This window comes from Trematomus bernacchii, unplaced genomic scaffold, assembly GCF_902827165.1.
Source record: "Trematomus bernacchii unplaced genomic scaffold, fTreBer1.1, whole genome shotgun sequence".
NCBI lineage: Eukaryota > Metazoa > Chordata > Actinopteri > Perciformes > Nototheniidae > Trematomus > Trematomus bernacchii.
Genome location: NW_022988050.1, coordinates 2,708,759 through 2,729,125, shown reverse-complemented (window position 1 = coordinate 2,729,125; position 20,367 = coordinate 2,708,759). Strand labels below are relative to the sequence as shown.

The 20,367-nt window shown below is 39.8% G+C and overlaps 2 protein-coding genes across 3 annotated transcripts; one reads left to right on the top strand and one right to left on the bottom strand.

Annotated features, from left to right (window-relative positions):
* Positions 1-6,225: 6,225 nt before the first annotated feature.
* dlx3b (distal-less homeobox 3b) lies at positions 6,226-8,962 on the top strand. The gene is made up of 3 exons (XM_034118852.1): positions 6,226-6,709; positions 7,420-7,604; positions 8,081-8,962. The coding sequence occupies exons 1-3, from the start codon at positions 6,367-6,369 to the stop codon at positions 8,393-8,395; spliced, it is 843 nt and encodes a 280-aa protein (XP_033974743.1). The 5' UTR covers positions 6,226-6,366; the 3' UTR covers positions 8,396-8,962.
* A 6,564-nt stretch (positions 8,963-15,526) lies between these two features.
* On the bottom strand, positions 15,527-19,586 carry dlx4b (distal-less homeobox 4b). Of its 2 annotated transcripts, none has more exons than XM_034118927.1 (3): positions 18,943-19,586; positions 17,996-18,189; positions 15,527-15,867 (listed from the first exon to the last, which is right to left on the bottom strand). In XM_034118927.1, the coding sequence occupies exons 1-3, from the start codon at positions 19,265-19,267 to the stop codon at positions 15,601-15,603; spliced, it is 786 nt and encodes a 261-aa protein (XP_033974818.1). In that variant the 5' UTR covers positions 19,268-19,586; the 3' UTR covers positions 15,527-15,600. The 2 variants fall into 2 exon arrangements, with proteins under 2 accessions (XP_033974818.1, XP_033974817.1); XM_034118926.1 differs by having other exon boundaries at positions 17,996-18,192; positions 18,943-19,585.
* Between the last annotated feature and the right edge of the window lie 781 nt (positions 19,587-20,367).

Genomic DNA, 20,367 nt, shown 5'->3' with positions numbered 1-20,367 from the left:
CCTGTTGTCTCCCAGCAGGGGGGGGGGGGGGGGGGTTTGTTTACATCCTGCTTTCAAACATACAGACTGAACACTTGTTAGAGTATGTGGCCAAAGTGGGAGGTCGTACAATAACTTCAATTAGGACACAGTTTAAAAATATCCATTTCTGATGTGATTTGATGATTTAACTATATCAATTGATTTACCATTAGCGTACGCTTAGCTTTTTCACTTTGAGCTAACTTTTTCAACTGTCATCCATCATTTTTAGCATTTTAACAGTTAACAATTAACATTTACAGTAATTTCAACCATTTATAAATCACTTGTAGCCAAACTTCTCTGCTTGTTAGTGTGCATGGGGGTCATTCCTATGTTCCTAGGGTCTTTTTGTAATATATGTACCAATTTATATGTGTACTGCATAACAAATGTATGTTTCAAATGCCAATTAGCCACTGTGTTCATATGTGTAAAGTCAATAAAGCTTTTTAAATCTTTGCTTAAAATGTTAGGACACAGGTTTCACTATAACAAATGTATGCTATAAGCGATGAATTAGGTGGGTGATTTCCACAAATTGGGACACTTTGATGTGAACATAATATCTTTAAAAGGTCTCAGTGTTGAGCTGGGGAACATTTGACCCTGGTACTAAGTTTGCACAATACATAGGACCGCATGCTCATGTTGTCATGACACAAATGTACAATGATATGGTAACAGGTTGCTAGTTAAGGAAGTGCGCTAAGTGAGCGTGACTACAGAGACACAAGAGTCATTACTGCTCCATTAAAGCAGCGGATGGCCAATAGCAGTGCTGCGTTCAGCTCACAGGAGAGCCAGAGTGGGTGGAAGCAGCCCTGCAGGGAGGCATTTAGCTTCAGAAGGTGTTTTGGATTTGTTTTTGTGCATGTGTGTGTATGTTCGAGGAAAGGGCATGACCTTTAACATCTGGACACATGTGTCTTATATTAGCTTTGGCAGCTGGGGACCCTTGGGAACACATTACGAAGGCCTTACCTGGGCTCTTTTAGGGAAACACACACACACACACACACACACACACACACTGAGAACAGCGAGGTTAAATGTCGCCGAGCCAAGTTACATCACCGCTGGGAGGCTGTAACGATCATTTGTTCCAGAGAAATCCCAGATCGAGTGGAGTATTTTTAGTTCGCGGGATGGGAGCGCTGAGCTGTTTCACTGGAAACCAATTACTGTAGTTTTCTGATGGGTTTGACTCTGTGCTATTATATTGTACATGTCAAGTCAGTGTTTGGATAATGCATTCTGCAGGTCTTGTATTTAATAGATATCTGGAAACATTTGGAGGAAAAACTGACAAGAGTTTACCCATAACGAGAAGTTAAAAGAATCATGTGATTTTCTCCGTCTGGACATTTATACGCAGATGGTTCAACGTCCTTGACTCATGGCCGTTTCTTTTATAATCTCTAATCAGTATTGAGGAAGAGAGGAGAGAGTCAGCAGTTAATATACTTCCAGTTCTCCCACTCATGAGTGCCCTGACCCGACCGGCCGCTCAATCCGATCAGCACAAACTAGCCGCCGGCGCTTCATTATCTCAAGGAGCTCCACGCTGCCGCCTTGAAGTTTTCAAAGGGAGATGAAATTGCGTTGATGGTTTGCGGGAGTGTAGGAAGCAACGAGCAGACTTTGTTTTTGTACTATCCCACTCATAATTAAAGTCTAAACATCCTCTGCAGTGTAGGTGTGTATGATTGTTGAACTTTGTGCACAATACTTCACTGATTGGGATTGAGTGGTAGGAGTTTAAAAGCACACAGTTTCTACAGAAGTCCTTACAGTGCTAACCGGTAGTGGCTGTATACATAGATATGGTTTCCCCCTGTGGGTCTTGCAAGGGCATGGCATTTTGCATGTTTTTTAAAGCCCAGACATCGACATTTCTACACCATGTCGATACAACTCGCATATCTCTTGTGCTTTCAGTACGGAAGCCCTGAGAGGTTTGAGTGAGTTGCTCGCTTGTAGCTCTAATGTCTCTAGCTCTAGCTCTGTCTGCAGGGTCTGGTAAAAACTGTCTGCTCTCTTTATCTGTTCCCATCCTTTCTTGTCACCTTTGGCCCCATTTATACACCGCTGTGCATCGAATCACCGCCACCAAGTGGTCAAAACAATACTGCAAGACAGATCTAAAGGAAATTAAAGGTCATTCCAACAATGAAACTAAATTAAATCCTCATTATTGAAGTTATTGGATTTGCTTTATCCAAATGTTTTAATTATATGTCGTGACCTTAATATGTTCTATGGATGTGTCACTAGCATATGGTAATCGCCCTCTTTCTTACTGGACTTTACAGACCTTTTCGGGACTTGCTCTAAACTCAACAACTGCTTCTCTAAGAGTAGCCTATGTGTCTCCCCCTCCTATTCCATCCCCCAAGATACATACAAATGTGTGATCGTTTTTTGACATGACCTTCTTCCAGCTAGAAATGTAATTCTATTCAGCTCTAATCTGCTGTTTAGGGAATCATGACTTCCAAACCCTTTAATCCACCTGTTCTGAAATCGCAGGAGATTAACAACTATATAGACCAGAGTTAGAAAATGCATCGCCAGATATTTTTGCTCTAACTTCCTTCAGGTTTTCCATACCTCAGAAAAACAAAGCATTCAACATTTGTCTCGAGGCCTTCATAACACTGCGTACAGTCTGAGGGGAAACCAATACAAACTGGAATGCTGAAGTCGGCATCTCAAAATTGTGAAAACAAAAGAAGAGCTGCAAGGACAACTAAAGAGAGAGGTACGTCTTGTACTTGAAATAAAAACCTTTTGATAACTACAACCACGTTCATACTATCAAGGTCCTGAGAAAACTGCTAGACTGGTATGTCTCTCATGTCTGAGGGTCACTACCATTACTGTTGCTCTTTTGGGACTAAAGAGGCTCCCTTAATCACACTGATGACTCTCAGGAAGATTTGAGAAGTTAATAAATGTGAATAAAATTACTTGTCGGAGGGGGAAATGGCTTCATTTGTAATGTACAGTACAAAAGGTAGATTTTTTCCCTCAACAGCGATCAGACCAAACCCTGGTTAGCCGGTAATTGCCTGGGTTTCTCTGGGCAAGGTCGGAGTCTTTTGTCCTGTGTTGGACCCGAGCCAGCTGTTCTACTTCTGCTGATTTGAAAAGTACAAAACCCTGAAGCTGTCTCATGTTACCGTGTTGTGAGCGTTTGATTGGTTGGCTCACTGAGATCTGTAGAGCTCATCTGACTGTGCAGGATAGATTGTCATTACTCTCTGACGGATACAAATGATTTGTGTACACAGATTTATACCTTACAAAGGAGCAACTACACTAGACTATAACACACAGAGTTTACAGGTTAATGCTAACAGGTTGCAATTGAGGATTCTTTCACTGTCTGGTGTCTGGGAAGATATCTGCGGATCATATACAAACGGCAAATTAGCAGATTAGGGAAATAGTCTCTGCAATTTCATGCTTTTAAGGGGTTTAACTTGACGGCAAAAACTGTAACTATAATTCATTGTCTTATATTTAGCCTATTTTAGAGTTTATCTGTAGACAAAAGAAGGGAAGTATATAAGGGGAGACTATTACATCTCATATTAAAAACTACCAGTGATGGGAAGTTTACTTTTAAAATGTAATAGGTTACAGTTGACCTGTTTAAGTGTAATAGGTGGGTTAGTATTTTAATGACTTACTTAAAAGTTATATAACTTCACATTTAGTTACTTTTCTAACAAATGTTTTAAACATAATCAAACATTTGGTTCTATATTGGCAGGGTGTGTGTGCTTCTGTCTTTTAATAGTGACACCACCACATGAAATCTAAGACATATGCGCCATCTACTGGAGGTTTTATGATACTACAACATCATGACCATTTCACAATAAAAAAGCACCCTACTCATTAGGACTGGACTGAAGTTACTTTGGTTTATTTTGTGACTTTCTAGAATGAGTTTTAAACATGTAAAGTACTTTGATATATTACATGTTTGTGTTCTAATACACATGTTTACAGAGGTGGATGAAGTACTCCAATCTTTGACAACAGTTTAAAATTACGTGAATAAACAAGTTTACATTTTGAGTGTGTGTTGTTTTAGCTCATTTATTTATCAACTTACTTCACCATTCTTCCATAAGAACGACTTGAGACATGCACAGTCTCTGTCAGACATGCTTAAATATGTTGTTAGGGCTTCAGGCATTTGGCAAAATAGTTTTAGAAAAAAACACTTTTATGGATGAACATGTTAAAAAGCTGGTTTGAATAACATGTAACATTTAATAAATGGTTTACTTGAGCCGTAATGTAATAATATGTGGTTGATTGTAAGACTAATTCCTGCAGGAATCTACAAGTGCCAACTTCACAACAAATGGCTCAAAAAGCATTTATATGTTAGAAGTTTTCTTGGTCTTTATGGCTTAGCCTTTCAAACTTTAAAATGAAATGTGTTTCTCATCTGATAAAACAGAAAGGTCAGAAAAGGGCTAACTCACCTAAAGTCCTGGTTATGTGTTGATACATTAACAACTTTGTAAATTGGCGGCCTCTAAAGGCAACAGAGGGAACTACACCATCTTCAGGTATCACGTGACTCAACAGATGTGGGGAAGCTTTATAATACTGAATACTAACAATACAAGAGATGCAGACAGTTTAATACAAAACATCTCCAATGAAATGTAATTGACAAATATGTATATTAATGTAGGTAATATGTTAAAACCTTTACTTAATTCAAAGAAAGATATTTTTATTTTCCTTTTATTGGTTTTATAAATACAGATGTTGGTATAATAGGTTTTCCAATTATCTGGTGACTATAGTTCCTTTAAAGACAAGTGGCTCATTTGTTATTAATTCTTCCATTTGGTTTGGGAGGACTGTTTCTTTATCTCTTCATGCCAGCACTACAGAAACGTACCAAAAGAGGGCAGCAGTTCATCAGACATGAGGGGCTACAGGAGAGAGGCATGATTTATGATGATATATTTTAAAGTGTGCTATTTAAATTAATTATCATTACTCTCATAAGTGTCATTTAAAAACGTAATATTGAGGGGAAGCAGTAGCCAGCAACACACAGATTGTAGATCAATTTGTGTGAAGCTGCATTTATCTGTTATGTGCAACACATAATTTCTCTAGATGTTATTGGTGTCTGTTACTGACTCTGTTCACCTACTTTTATAATGTTGCTAATGTTTTAACATGGATGTGTACTTGTTTTTATATTTAAACGGGTTATGCCTCTAATGTTAGTCAACCCAATTTTTGTAATATATGTTTTCCTTTTATCTGCCTTGTACATTTCCCTGCTGTGAGACAAATAAAGGATTTCTGATTTTGCAGACAGAACAAAAGTTATATTTGTGAAAGCATACAGCAGGGGGCGCTGTGCACCGTGTTTTCAGTTGATAGCAAATGCACTGCAGGAAAAAAAAGAAGTGAACAACTGTTTTAATTACAAGCTTAACCTTTTTTTCCCAAGCTAAAAAAATCCTAAGAAATCAACAACATGAAACTCAATAGTGCAACGATTTCACCTTCAATATCGCGTGCTGTTCAGAGGTGAGTGTCATGTTCTAACAGTGTAATTTCTGAATTTGCATTTTCACACACAACACGGACAGCGCGGAGGAATTCACCCGAGGGCTCCGTGAGTTGAGCGACTCCTTTACCTATCTCTCCCATCTCTTTCACGTACAGTTCACTATCCGCCAACTCCTTTGAATGACAATACGAGTTTGTGGGAGTCTGGCTGGCAGCTTTTCAATGGGCTGAATAAAGTGTGATCTCTAGGCACTGTTAAGAAAACATTGCATAAAACATTAAGGAGACGGTCTGGCTGCGGGATTAAAGCTTTAGAGAGGCTAATGTGTTGCCAGCCTGTAGCATGATTGTGAGAACTAATGGACATGTTGTGTTTCTCACAGACAGTCCCTGAAGGCCCAACATGTTCAACTAGTGAACAGGTAAATGCAAATTTAAAGAGAAAAAAAAAAAACCTCAGAGGTATGCGTGCATGGGCGCTCTTGGCTGAAGGCTTGGTTTTACCACGACTTCGCCTGGAGCACAAGAGAAGAGAAAGGGGGGGTGGGGGGGGGGGGGGTGTAGTGGAGCCAATGGGAAGGCAGCTTCCAGCTCAGCTCTCTATAACTCTGTGTCACAGCAGAGGAGCGATGCCACAACTAAGTTACTTCAGCAGGGAGGGTTTCACTGGACTATCAGCTCTCTAAAGCCAATTCTTTATTGCGGTTTTTTTGCTTTACGCACACACACACACAAATCCCCGAGTGGACTTTCTTTTCTCTTGGAGGGGCTGCTTTCAACATGAGCGCCGGACAGACGTATGAGAAGAAGATTGCGAGTATTTTGACCGATCTACCCGGATCTATGAGCTGCCACCCGAGCTCCAAGGACTCTCCTACTCTCCCCGAGTCTTCGGTGACGGACATGGGCTACTACAGCGGACAGACGGCGCCCAGCCACCACGAATACTATCAGAGCCAAGCGTACGGACAGCAAATGAACTCTTACCACCATCAGTTTAACCTGAACGGAATGGGAGCTGCTGGAGCGTACGCGACCAAATCTGAATACCCCTACACAAACAGCTACAGACAGTTCGGACATTACAACAGAGATCACCTGCAGGCATCACCTCCCTGCTCAGGTAAATATTGAGACATGCTTGATCTGTTTTAATGAGATGGTGTCTGCCTCCAAAGTGCGTACTGTCATCTGTTCAGTCACTTGTTGGTCTGAGAAAGCCTTTCTAAAGAGCCCTGAATGCCTCTGAAACAACACTGAAAAAACATTTTTTGTATCTTTATGTTCATCTATTATCAATTAAAAATGTCCCTTTAGTTCTGAAAAATATGTATAGTAAAGTAGAGATATTAAAAATGCAGTTCTGCCTCAAGTCAACATTTTCTTTGCCTTTCATGTCCCCATCAATTCTACATCTCAAGGCCCATGACATATCCTTAATTTATTATCTTTTGCAGGTACAAAACTAACATTTGTTTAGTCAAGCTTATGTCAATGTCGTGTGCCTGTGAATGAGCCACCCAATAACATCACTGCAATAAAACAATGATGGTTTGAATAAAGCTAATTATATTCACTCCTTCAGTTTTATTGTTGATTGCCAAATTGAAATTTTTCATAATACAATTATCTTGTCTGATTTAAGTTTGGATTTTTGTCCTGTGGCACTTATAATTTGCCATACATATATCATTTTGACACAATATTTCAAAAGATATCTTGTAAACATTTTTGCCGTTATGGTTTTGCTTTTACTTTGTTATGCTTAGAGTTTTACACTTTATGTCTGTTTTGATGGTTTCTTTAATCAACATATTCTTCTGTAATTTCTAGTAAAAGAAGAGCCAGAGCCCGAGGTCCGCATGGTGAATGGAAAACCGAAAAAGATCCGCAAGCCGAGGACGATCTACTCCAGCTACCAGCTCGCGGCTCTGCAGAGGCGCTTCCAGAAGGCGCAGTACCTCGCGCTGCCCGAGCGCGCGGAGCTGGCGGCGCAGCTCGGCCTCACTCAGACTCAGGTAAGCAGAAACACCTGATATTTTCTAATTCATCAATACTCGTTATACATGCGAGTTAGGGCTTACCAAATATGGCCAACAATTTGTTCTCTAATTATCCATCGCTGCGTAATTACGCACGTAATACAGAACTTAATACTTTATGGATACAAATAATCAAATAGCTGAATTTTCTCTGCAAAACTATTATTTAAATGCATGGTAGGCTACCATATATTTTAAAAACCTATGATTATATTTATTTTACATAACATTGTACACTTCAATACCGTATACTAAATGCCAGGGTAGTAATTCGGGGTTAGTTATCTTACCCAAGGACATTTTTGACATGTTAACTGAAGGGGCTGGGATCGAACTTCTGACCAAATTATCTATCTATGTCTATTTTACCCTGTACACCTGCATTTTAAACCCCTTTTTAATTTAAATGTGCAGTTGCATTATAATTAATGTTCCCCTTCTTCCTCTCTTAGGTCAAGATCTGGTTCCAGAACAGGAGATCCAAGTTCAAGAAGCTGTACAAGAACGGCGAGGTTCCCCTGGACCACAGTCCCGACGCCAGCGACTCCATGGCCTGCAACTCCCCTCAGTCCCCCGCAGTGTGGGACAACAGCACCCCACAGAGTACCCCGATCAGCAGACCTCAGGTCCAGCCGCCGACGCACAGCTCGTCTCCGCCATACCTGGAGGATTATAACAACCACTGGTACCAGCAGGGATCCCACCTACAACATCCGGGCACCGTGCACCACCCCGTCCCGCAGCAAAGCGTGGGGGCCGTTTACTAACAAAGACTCAGGAGCACATTTATCTCCTCACACTCTCTCCTAAAGACTCTGCAGAGCGAACTGGACCGGGAGCAGGCCTGAAGAGAAACAGTTTTTGGATGATCAAAAATGTTTCAGAACTGGGTTTACATTCACAAAGCACATAAGGGATTTCTGATCACTTGTGGCAGCATATTTAACGGACATCTGGCGTGGTTTTTTTTATTATTAAATTATTTATCGCTTCTGTTGTATTTTCTTTCACTCCTTTTGTAAATGAATATGCATTTTTTTTTAATAATTAGCCTAACCACAAAGCGAATATTGACAAAACCGTGCAGGTGATCCATGCTGCGTTCAAGTCATGTGTGTTTGTAAAGAGCGCGTAGCCTACAAAGAGAACTCAGGTCATATTTATATGGATTTGTACAAAACGTCGAAGGTTGTAAATATGTGTTTATATGCAGAAACCACTATGATGATATTTGTTTGAAACGGAACGACTGCACTGTGGTGCCTCCATTCTCATACTCATGTAATTAGTCCACGTGTTGCCTTCTTGTCAATTGAATAAAGATGTTAATTGCACGGTGTGTGTCGAGCCCCTTTAAACAGATGATTTAAAGATTCAGGACAGATAATCAAATGTCGAGTTATTCTAAACAATGCAAAGAAAGCCAAGAAAATGTAATTTCTCCTTTTTAGCAATATATTTTAAATATTTAAGAATATGTATATGAATTACTTAGTTTAAAAGATGCTTGCAATGCAAGAAGGGTTTATTCAGAATGTTGCTTATTATCAAAAACACTTACACACTTTTACAACGTCTATAATAACTATTTAATTATTATAATTATTTAAATTCAAAACCTTTATTTATCCAGGTGAAATCCCATTGAGATCATTGATCTCTTTTTCAAGGGAGACCTGCAGATGAACAAATAACATGTTTGTTCCATATTATAGGCAGGAGATTATAGTGGCAGTGTTTCAAGATGTTGTATAAATGACTAGAATTAAGATTTATCCTGATTTAACGATAATTAATTTAAGTTGTTTTACAGAATTAATGCTAAAAACCAAACATGTATTTTTAAGTATATATATTTTTTATTCTGCAATTGTTGCCGCATGAGAGCTGCGTGCAAAGCGCTGCAGTAGGAGGCGACACACCAGCAGACATGTTGGAGTCACTCACTTTTATTACTATTCTGCACACACACACACACACACACACACACACACACACACACACACACACACACACACACACACACACACACACACACACACACACACACACACACACACACACACACACACACACACACACACACACACACACACACACACACACACACACACACACACCCACACACACACCCACACACACACACACACACACCACACACACACACACACACCACACACACATATATATATATTAATATATATATATATATATATATATATATATATATATATATATATATATATTTATATATATATATATATATCTATATATATATATATATATATATATATATATAGAGAGGAAGAGAGGAGTGTGGTAAAGGCGGGGGATAAGCAAGACCGTTGCCGAAGGGGATCTCGCTCACACGCACGCACACAGCAGGATAGAAACGCTGCCAAATATCGACGCTGTAAGAAAACACCACAACCCTCTTTCATTTTCTGAGTGCTTCACCTCAGACAGTAGGTCTCATGTTGTTGGATTTGGCAAAGCAGAGTCGTAAAAAGTGATACACTTGGGGTCAGGGCCAGGGGTCGTTCATGGCATGACTAATTTTGTTTACAATATTTAAGGTGTTTAAAAAACAATAACATTGAAAAGAAGAGGGTTAAACAAAAGGTGCTCCAGGGTGATAAACAGCCCAATTAGATTACATGAGACACCTTGGGAATACACTGATATTAATGAAGTGAGAGGTGTTGGATAAACAGGACAACTACACTTTAATAATGAGACAGTCACAGTCTCTTTAAAACTAATCACAACTTCCCTTTCCGCGTTTTCACAACCGTAATGACAGTAGACAATAACCGCACAAAGCCTGCATTATTAAATATGCTGCACTAACAGTTACATGATGGAGAAAACCGCTAATGGCGATCTTATCCACATGGACCACCAAGGCGCCATTACGCACCGAGAGAAAATGTGCCCACGGTTTATAGGCCGACCTTTTCTAATGCTTTTAGTAACTACGAAGGTATGTGCTCGTGACTGGAGGTGTTACTGTGTCACTGCAATAAGAGCAATTAAAATGTGGATTTAGATCCACATATATAGCCATCAACGTGTGACTTGCGTTTTATTTCCCCCAAATAGGATATTTTTGGGTTGACTTTTTAAGGGATAAACATTATGGAAAAAGCCCTATTACTCGAATGATTATCAAATCTTTGTCCAATAACGTTTGGGATATATTCGTCGAAATTAAATGAATTTGCATCTTTTTTGTAGACTTACATGATGAAATAAATCATATATGATTAAGATATATATTTAAATGTTTAAATAATTAATTTAGGCAAATATTTTGTAATCTTGAGCCTGCCTTGTGCCGTTTTATTTTTATAATTATTTCATATGAGCACATATGACTGAAAAACGAAATAAAATACTAAGCCAAAACACGTTTTAAGGATGTTCAGTTATTGGGAGTTATAACACTCTACAATCCATATGAATTGATATAAACTAATACTTTATTTATACATAATTTATTTTAAGATTAATTCATTTGGACGAAGACTAAACTTTAGACCAAAATCCATAATTCTATATTCTTATTTAATTGCATATCTTCGTTCTTTTGACATATGTGACATATTTATTGTAAAAAGCACTGTACACATTTTCTACCAAACCTCACACACATTCTTTCAACATTTACCAGAAAAAAATTCCCATTCCCTAATGTCCCTGTTTACTTTGTTCCCCTGAACTCAACACCAGTTGTCTACAGCATCACTCACCATCTCAGTGCACTGTGCTGATTTGACAAAGGCACCATGAGTACTATTGCCTTTTAATATCAATGAAATCTCATCAAGAGTACATGTGACCTCCCCTCGGGGGCCCCTCAGCGTGTGTGGCCCCTGAGCCGAGGTTGTCAGGGGAAACATTTGTGCCGAAGACAAACGTGTGTTCGCTACAGGCTGCACTTGTGTGTGTGGGCTTGTCAGGCGTGTCCATATATGTCATCTCTGAACATTAACAAGTGTAAGTAGCCATCGAGGTGGTGCTGAACTGTTGAACTTGAATGCGATCCTGCGTGGCACAACATCACAGCTCCCTAAATAGAGCCGGGGCCCGGGCCCTTCGTCCTTCTCCCTTGCAACGGTCAACAGAGTGGTGTCGGCACTTGTCTCTGGGGGTGCAGCGATATGGGTTGAGATGGAGGTCGGGGGCTGAAATGCGTCCACAGAAAGACTCGCAGCAGCTGTCCAACACTTAGTCCGAGCCCGGGCCGTGCCTCGGCTGCATTAGGATCACTCACTCTCTCCATTTCCATGTAAACTGGGATGAAATGATGGGAGAATGGCATCCTTGACAGCTGTGGACTCGTGAACTTTTGCTGACCTGAGGCCAGGGCCTGCACTGTGCTGATACTCATCACATCCTGATAAAACCATCCCCAAAGTTAGGGTTCAGTCACCTTAACCTATACAAGCTAAAAATGTTGCCTCCAGACATGAGTTTCACAAAAGAAATCTGACTTTTGAAACTGTTAAACAAACAGAAGGGCGCTCAGGAAGCACAGACCTTAACCAAGAGTTCCATGAGTGCTTAATGATCCAACGTATACTCCAACTTTGTATGGCTTTTACCTGGGATCATGCTACACGCCAGTATTTTTGTCTGAAATCCTCTTGACAAACAGGCAAACAAACCCAACTGAAAACAGTTCCTCCATGGCTGAGATAATAAGCAAAAAGAAGGGCGCTCCGGAAGCCAAGACCTCAACCAAGACTTCCATGAGTGAAAAATGATCCGTGTATCCAAACCATGATTCAGATCCACTCCAAACTTCAGTGGGTTCTTCCTTGCATCATGCTACACCTTTCCAACAACATACAAATCAGGTCAGTATGTTGTCTGGATTCCTCTTTGGAAAACATACAAACAAACCCAATTGAAAGCATGACATCCATTCTGAGATAGTAAATCAAAAGAGCTTTCCTCCAATTGTTTGTGTGCGTATCATCTTAAATCTGTGTTTGTGTGCATGCCTTTCTGCTTGCCAAACTGCACCCCCCCCAGAGTGTGTGTGCATCATGCCTCAAACTAAGTCAAGCCTTCCTTCAGATGAAACCAAATCATGCATTCACCCTCTCTAACAGGGGAGCTGCTCACAATTACCCAAGATGTCAGATCACTCGAGTTAATAACAATAATCACCCCTGAGACTGCTCCGCCATTGGCCAGCTATTTTCCCTCTTATTGCTATCCTGGAATTAAAACCCATCAGACACCTCGTATCTGATCACCCCGCCGACCGCAGCATTGATACAATCACACTCGCCTTCATCATTACCCTTCACCCATCCCACAGCCTTGTCTATTACACCAGGAGCCTTTTCACTTTCCCTTCAATCCGCCTGCGTGATAATTGGCCTCCGTTTGAAAAGGTCCTACTCTGTCTGTCCAACTCCACAAGCCATTATTCTAATCTGGAGATGTGAAATTGCCTATAATTTCCCCTGATGCCCCGTCACTTGCCTCTTCTTCCCCCGGCCCGCTTGTTTAACAAGGCACATAATGATCAGGAATGGGGGAAAAAGGGCACGAGGGTGTATGTGTATATAAAGAAGGAGATGTTAATGTAACACAATGCTTGCCGTTATGTGAGAAAACCAGCTCCAAGGAGAGAAAACACACGGCTCTGACGTGGCTTTTGTTCTTCAGAGAAACACACAGCCGGTGTTGGAGCTCCTGAACAAGGCTGCACCTCTCTAAGGTAAGACAGGACTGTGTGTGTGTGTGTGTGTGTGTGTGTGTGTGTGTGTGTGTGTGTGTGTGTGTGTGTGTGTGTGTGTGTGCGTGTGTGTGCGTGTGTGTGTGACTGATGCTTTGTATGGCATGTTGCTTTGAAGGTGTATTTAGATTGGATTTGCTGTACAAACAGTGTGTTTTTATCTTAAAGCTAACACAATTCTCTGTAAGTGTCACTGTCCTTTCTACGAGGACAAGACAAGTACTTTTACAGTAAAACTATCTTCATTTAAGTGGATTCGTTTTTGCTGGATGACTATATAAAAAGTACATTTTTGCTTTATGGAGTTGTCCTTTTTTACCTCTGGCTTGGGAGAGGAAGGAATACCAAGTTATTTAACGCAAAGCAACAAAATAACGTGTGACTTTGCAATGAATTTTAATCTTTGACCTGGAAACATATTTTTGGTATAGCATGAGAATAAAGAAATCATTTGATCACTACGAGATAATTGATTGAGGTTAAAAATGTAAGTTCGATCATTTTATTTCCATTGAGTTAAACCGTTTGTTAAGGGAATCTCTGCTTAAGCATGGGGAGTGAAACACTGTCACAGATTGGATGTCATGACCCTTTAAATGACATCACACAGAGCTACACCTGTAATACAAATATTCTGTATTTTAACAGATTCACAGTTTTACAAGTAATATAAGGAAAGGATATCTCCCTAACAACAGCGTGCATGATTGGTTGGTTATTGTTGTAATCCCTGTGTGGGTGACATCAGATTGTACTTAATGTCTGCCAGACAGCTAACAGAGCAGAGTGATGAATGGTGAAGACACAAATAAGTCAATGGATGTTTCTTTATCTACTATCCGACTTCATTAATCACAACTCTGCTCCTCATTCGATCAGTGGCACCAGACAGGATTCATGCCGTGTTTGCAGAGATACTGTATAAACAGATAACTCTCCGTGTTTAAACAATGCAAGTGCGATAATAGGCAAATCAGCGCAAACGACTGTAAATCAGGCGCCGTTTATTGGAGGAATAGCGTTCACCATTTGTCATTTAATAATGACAACAGCGAGTTTTCTGTTTGAGATCACTCCAGACGAGAGTGGAGGAAAAGATCGTTAAAATAGTGGTTTGCACGTATTTTCTCGTGTGTTCTTATCCAAGGTGATAAGGAAATGTGTTTTAAAATATGCGAACTTTAGATGTTAAACATGTTTGTTTAAGATATAAATTATAGATTAAATATTTAAAATATGTTGAAATATCAAACTGTTTTGTTGTTGCAAAGACATCAACATGCAGAAACAACAGTTGGAAACCACGTGTGGTCATTTGTCCGTGCGTAAAAGTTAAACAGCGAACCACTGTGCGTAAAGGTGGCACCACATCCCCTTTGGTTCACCACGATGGGAACTATATTTTCGGCTCTGAAAGCCTTTCAAATTTCATGCAATTATAATAAAACATGACCAAAAATATTGACACTGCGGAGGATCTAACCAAACCATATTTTTAGTTATTCCTCGAAGGAATCAATCAGCAGGTGTTTTGACAAAACGTTACGAAACCCAAGCAGTATTTAAAGTGTTCGTCCATCGCGTCAGGAGTGTTAATGGACGAAAGACAGCTGATGTCACAGCTATGAATTATAGCACGAGCCAAGCTGTGGGTGGTTTTGAAAACTCTGCTCATTACAGCAAGCCAGTCTCGCTGTACTGTAGGCTATGTATACGCGTTTATTCTAAGTCTTGATGCCATGAATCTATATTTATTTTTCACAGTTTGATCGATAAAATCACATCTATATTCGTCTTTAGAAATACTGTCTGCAGACCCCTCTCGCGCACATGTTGGACCACACAGATGAAAGCCAAAAAAGTAGACATCCACACAATATATTTTTTTGAAAGTCTTTATCCAGAGTCCCATGTTAAACTGCACACTTAGTCCACATTTCAGAGAGTTCTGCAGCAGAAGTTGCAGCGATATTATAACAAACCTAAAAAATATATATATTTGAAACCTGGTCGAATTTTGCTGTGTTGAATTGAATTCCAAAACGCACACGAAATACACAGAATATAAACAAGATCTATTAAAAACACACATTTAAACACAATCCAGTTCTGATAGGAGGAGGGGGGCGGGGGGGCGGGGGGGGGGGGGGGGGAGGCCTCGATATAGAACCAGGAAGTTCATTGTGAGGCCCGCGCGCCACACCAAAAACAATCCACTCACATCATCTGAGGCCGGGGCATTGCATCCTGGTGGGGGTGGTGGTGGTGGTGGTGGTTTGGATACCAGTGACCAAAAGTGTTCATGTAGTTGTTCGGGTGCATTTGGGCCCCTTTGTTCGCCATGGAGACCTCCCAGAGCTGGGGGAGGCCGGGGGAGCACGGGGAGATGGAGCTCGTGCTGTGGAGATGCTCCCCCTCTGATCCACTGCCATGCTTCATGATCTTTTTATACTTGGATCGCTTATTCTGAAACCATATTTTCACCTAAAAAGAGAGAAAATGCGCATAAGTGTCACTGCGGTGAAGAATCACATAAAAACAAGAGTATACCGCAAATGGCCTTTTATTAGCGTATTTACCACTCAATTAAACGCTTTTGGGCCTCAAGTGAATATTGGGAGGGCTTATTCTGAAACCATATTTTCACCCAAAAAGAAAATGCGCATAATTGTCACTGCGGTAAAACTGCTGCTAAATAACTTACATTGTTTAGAAACTTTAGATTGTGTTAGTTGTGGGCTGGCCTATCAAAGTACACCGACTTAAATCTGTATATTAATATTGTATATTCAATAGATATAGGTATACATTTTTCACTGTTGATAGTAGGCCTACTGATCTATCATGACTTACAGTGTTTATACATATATTTGCTTATTTATTTTGTATTTGATGTAGTTTTTAATTCACATTGCTTGTCGATATGCTGCTGAGACAAATTAATTTCACAATAAAAGTATATCTTATCTTTATCTTAACAATCAGCAATAATATAGAGGGAAAATACCGCACGTGGCCTTTTATTAGCATATTTACCGGTCAATTAAACCCTTTTGTGCCTCAAGTGAATATCGGGAACAATAAAAGCCTCATAACTCTCCTCTTCTTTGTGTTGTGTTCCCGCAAATCGCAGGCCTGCTCCCGCTGCATTGTTCGCCATTCAGCGTCATGTTTGAGTGCCATTAAAACTGAGCCCTCTTATTGTTCGCTGCTTTATGACTCCAATTGAGCACGAGTGTGACAGCAACAAGCCGAGACTAAACGGCATTGTGAAATTAAAACACAGCCCTAAAGGGTGCTGTGGTAGGCTATATGTCGCTAAACATTTCTGCTGATTCCAAAATAAGATGGCTATTTTTACGCGAGAACAATGGTGGGAATATTCATAAAGTGCGTTAAAAGGGCCAAATAAAACACTCTATAAAGATCAGAGAACAAAAGCATGTGAGATCATTGTTGAGTTAGAGAGATTAAGAAAAAATATGCACGAGGCAGTTAAGATGAATGAGTTAAATAGTTTGTTTATCTCTTATTTTGAAAGTTTAAACAAAAGCCAAAAGGCATCAAAAGACCTTTGTATGTCCAAGTTTAGAATAAGAGGACAACGACACGTGCACCTGTCTCTAAAATATGCTTACTCATGCTCGTCAAATTATTCCCATGATGCCTTTTTTCTTTTAAATGTTCAGCATTTCCAAACGTGTTATTTACACAATGCGAGTAAAGACGTATTTTCACAAGTGTAATTTCAATTAAAATTAAATAAATGATATTAAAGCTTATAAGGAAGTGTATTATTTGTAAAAGATTTTAAAAGGTGACACACCGATTTCTTCAGACCTTTTTTCTTATAATAATTGTGTAACATGTGCCTTGCTTCATTCTCAGAGAGCATTTCAAGGAAGAGGATTGACAAAGGGAATACAGCCACGAAATTAAGCACAGTAAATAAGACCTGCATTAAAGGATCGAGTTACAAATCACAACAATTTGGTTCCTCATCTGATCTGTTCAAGCTCCTTGATCCTTAAATAATGCAGCAATAAGAGGTTTCCTTTCCGAGTGTTTCAACATCCACTTTCTCTCAGTCATATTGGACTTAAAGTTGGATTTAAATTAGATTAGATTAACTCTACATATAAACATTTGCCATTTAAGATAGCCATTACATTTTAAATATCGGAGTGCCTGGTATTTCTGGCAGAATAATATAGTGAGATTATTTAACAAACGTATTATTTTTTAATAATAATAGGCTTATATTGTGCATATCTTTGACCCCACACTCCATCTGCTACTGCAATACTTAAGACTGTAAAAACTTTGTAAAATAAAACTGTACAATATTTACTTTTTTATAATGTATTAATGTTATTGGCTGCTATCTCTTTTGATACGTTCACTTACTATCTTGCTGCTATTTTTCGTACCTTTAATGTGTCCTTACTTTTAATTATATAGTTTAACGTTTTAAAGTGAGCTTGCCTTTTTATTTATTATGTTAGCAAACACCTTTTGATTCCGTATTTTATCTGCATTGTCCTCTCTGCAGGAGCAATGTTCATTTCCCCGCGGTGGGCATTCAGGAGCCCATGGTGAGTTCAAGGCCCACCTGAGTCTGGGTGAGTCCCATTTTGGCCGCCAGGTCCGCGCGCTCCGGCAGGGCCAGGTACTGGGTCTGCTGGAAGCGCTGGTGCAGGGCCTGCAGCTGCAGACTGGAGTAGATGGTGCGGGGCTTCCGGATCTTCTTCCCCTTTCCGTTCAGACGGATGTCCCTGCCTTCAATCACCGTGGACTTCTCCCGCTCTGCTGAAGGGATAGTGGAATAATGGGAGGTTTTAATATTTATCTCTAGGTCAAAACTAAAATATGCAACATTTGAGAGTAAAATAAGACAGACAACAACATCTGGAACAACATTAGCATGGTTTTAATTTTACAGATTTACTACAAATAGGAATGATAATGCCTGACAGGCTCCGCGCTGCATGCTATAAACACATCATTCCAGGGACTTAAATCCCTGAAACATGACTTTGAACTATCATATTAAAGCTTCACAATGCTTTAAACGTCTAGTTTTATTAAATCACACAGAGATGAAAGGCCTGCTGTTTTCTGGAATGGTTTTCTGGAATGTTTCGCTAACAATGAGGGTAAAAAAACGAGTGCTTGAGGTATGCCCAAGCTACATGGGGCCATAATTGAAATTACCCAACAAAAATTATCGTCAATAAAAATGAATGGCAGCATGTGTCTTCATCATATAACAAGAAGAGGGAGCATCCCTGAGAGGCGGTGGGTTGGCTGCTAGGCCTTGTTTGGACATGGTGGTGACGTCCATGCCTTCATTTAACTTGTAATACAACATATTCAATATGACAGGGGGAATAACTCATTTTGATAAACCTACTTAACATTCAAGTGATTTTTCGTACTGGGAAAATATTAGGGGGATTATCGACCTGTGCGTAATTGCGCATGGTGCCAAAATCAGAGTTTTACAGCCATTAATGATACAGTTTAGAACCGAACACTTTATTTGACTTTCGCACATACCTGTGTGCTCCAACCTGCCGTGGGCCAGGCTGCTGCTGTTGCTGTGGTTGTTGTGCTGGTAGGACATGTACGCGGACGGGGGATGAGAGTTCCCAGCGCCGGGGTAGGCGTATCCCAAAGATCGGCCATAGGACGCGCTGCCAGGAAAAGGACTTTCGTGCTGGGAATGTCCAGCAGCATGCACGCCGTGAACGGGGTAAATATGAGAGAGTCCCGGGGAGTGCTGCTGGTGTCCCAGATGTCCGTGGCCAAATTCTAAGAAGGCCGATTTGGAGGGGTCTGAGGTATTCAGACTGTCAGGAGGCATGAAACCCATAGACATCATTAGCTAATACGCGAGTCCATAAAGCCGTCGCTCTGAAGACGCTCTCATGAGTTCTCTCGGTCAAACTCTGAACAAATCCACACTTAAGTCCAACGCTCTTCTGGTGAAAACAGGTTTCCCGCTGTAATAAGTTACAGAGTGCATGTTCACAAGTGTTTTAAGAGGCAAGAATAATCGAATAAAAGCGAAAGCGATCCTTCTTTACATCATTGGAGGAGCTGACATGGCTTTCAAAACACCTCCTGCCTGCGGAGCCTCACACACTCTGCTCGGCCTCTGATTGGTGCTCAGCAGCCGGCTGTCACTGGAGCTCCGCCATTAACCTCATTAACATGGGGCCCTCCTCCTTATGCATTATGAAAATATTTGGCTATAGAAATTGTATTTGGGTTTTCTAGAATGCCATAAAGTTGACTATTCAATTTTGTTGAAATACGTAAAATGTCAGATTTCATATTATCTGTATTTCCTTTAAAAACATACCTGATTTATAAAAGATGTAATACATTAGGGGTCTTAAGGCTTATTTGATTTTTGATTTCATTTCTTACTTGACACGTTTTTTGTTTTTGCATGTGACAAACTGTTCGATAATCAGGACACACATTTGCCCAATGCTATATTAGAAATATAATATCAAGGGGATTAGGAGTGACATTGTATATGCATCTACAATCTGGGTAACAGTTGAACAAAATAGTCTAATAATAATAATAACTTGTGTTAATAACTAAAATAACATTCTTTTTTTTCTTGTTTCGTTTATAAAATTGACAATAAAATCCTTAATACTCTTCAAAAATATCATTTATATTTCCGTTATTTCAATAATAGTTTTGTGTTTGTAATCATTCATAACGTTTTTGGAAACTAGGAATTGATTCAAACGAAAACTACAAACAGGTGATTTTATGATGTTCGACATTGTAATTAAATATTAATATAATTTAATTGAGGTTAATGAAAGATTCACGTGGCCTATTATAAAGTTATAAAGTCACGGTGACTCTAAAGTCTCGCGATCACTGAGAAATCATCTCCTTTTTTTTAGCAAGATTTATGGACATCGCCTGCATAAAAATAAATAAATCAAAGGCCCA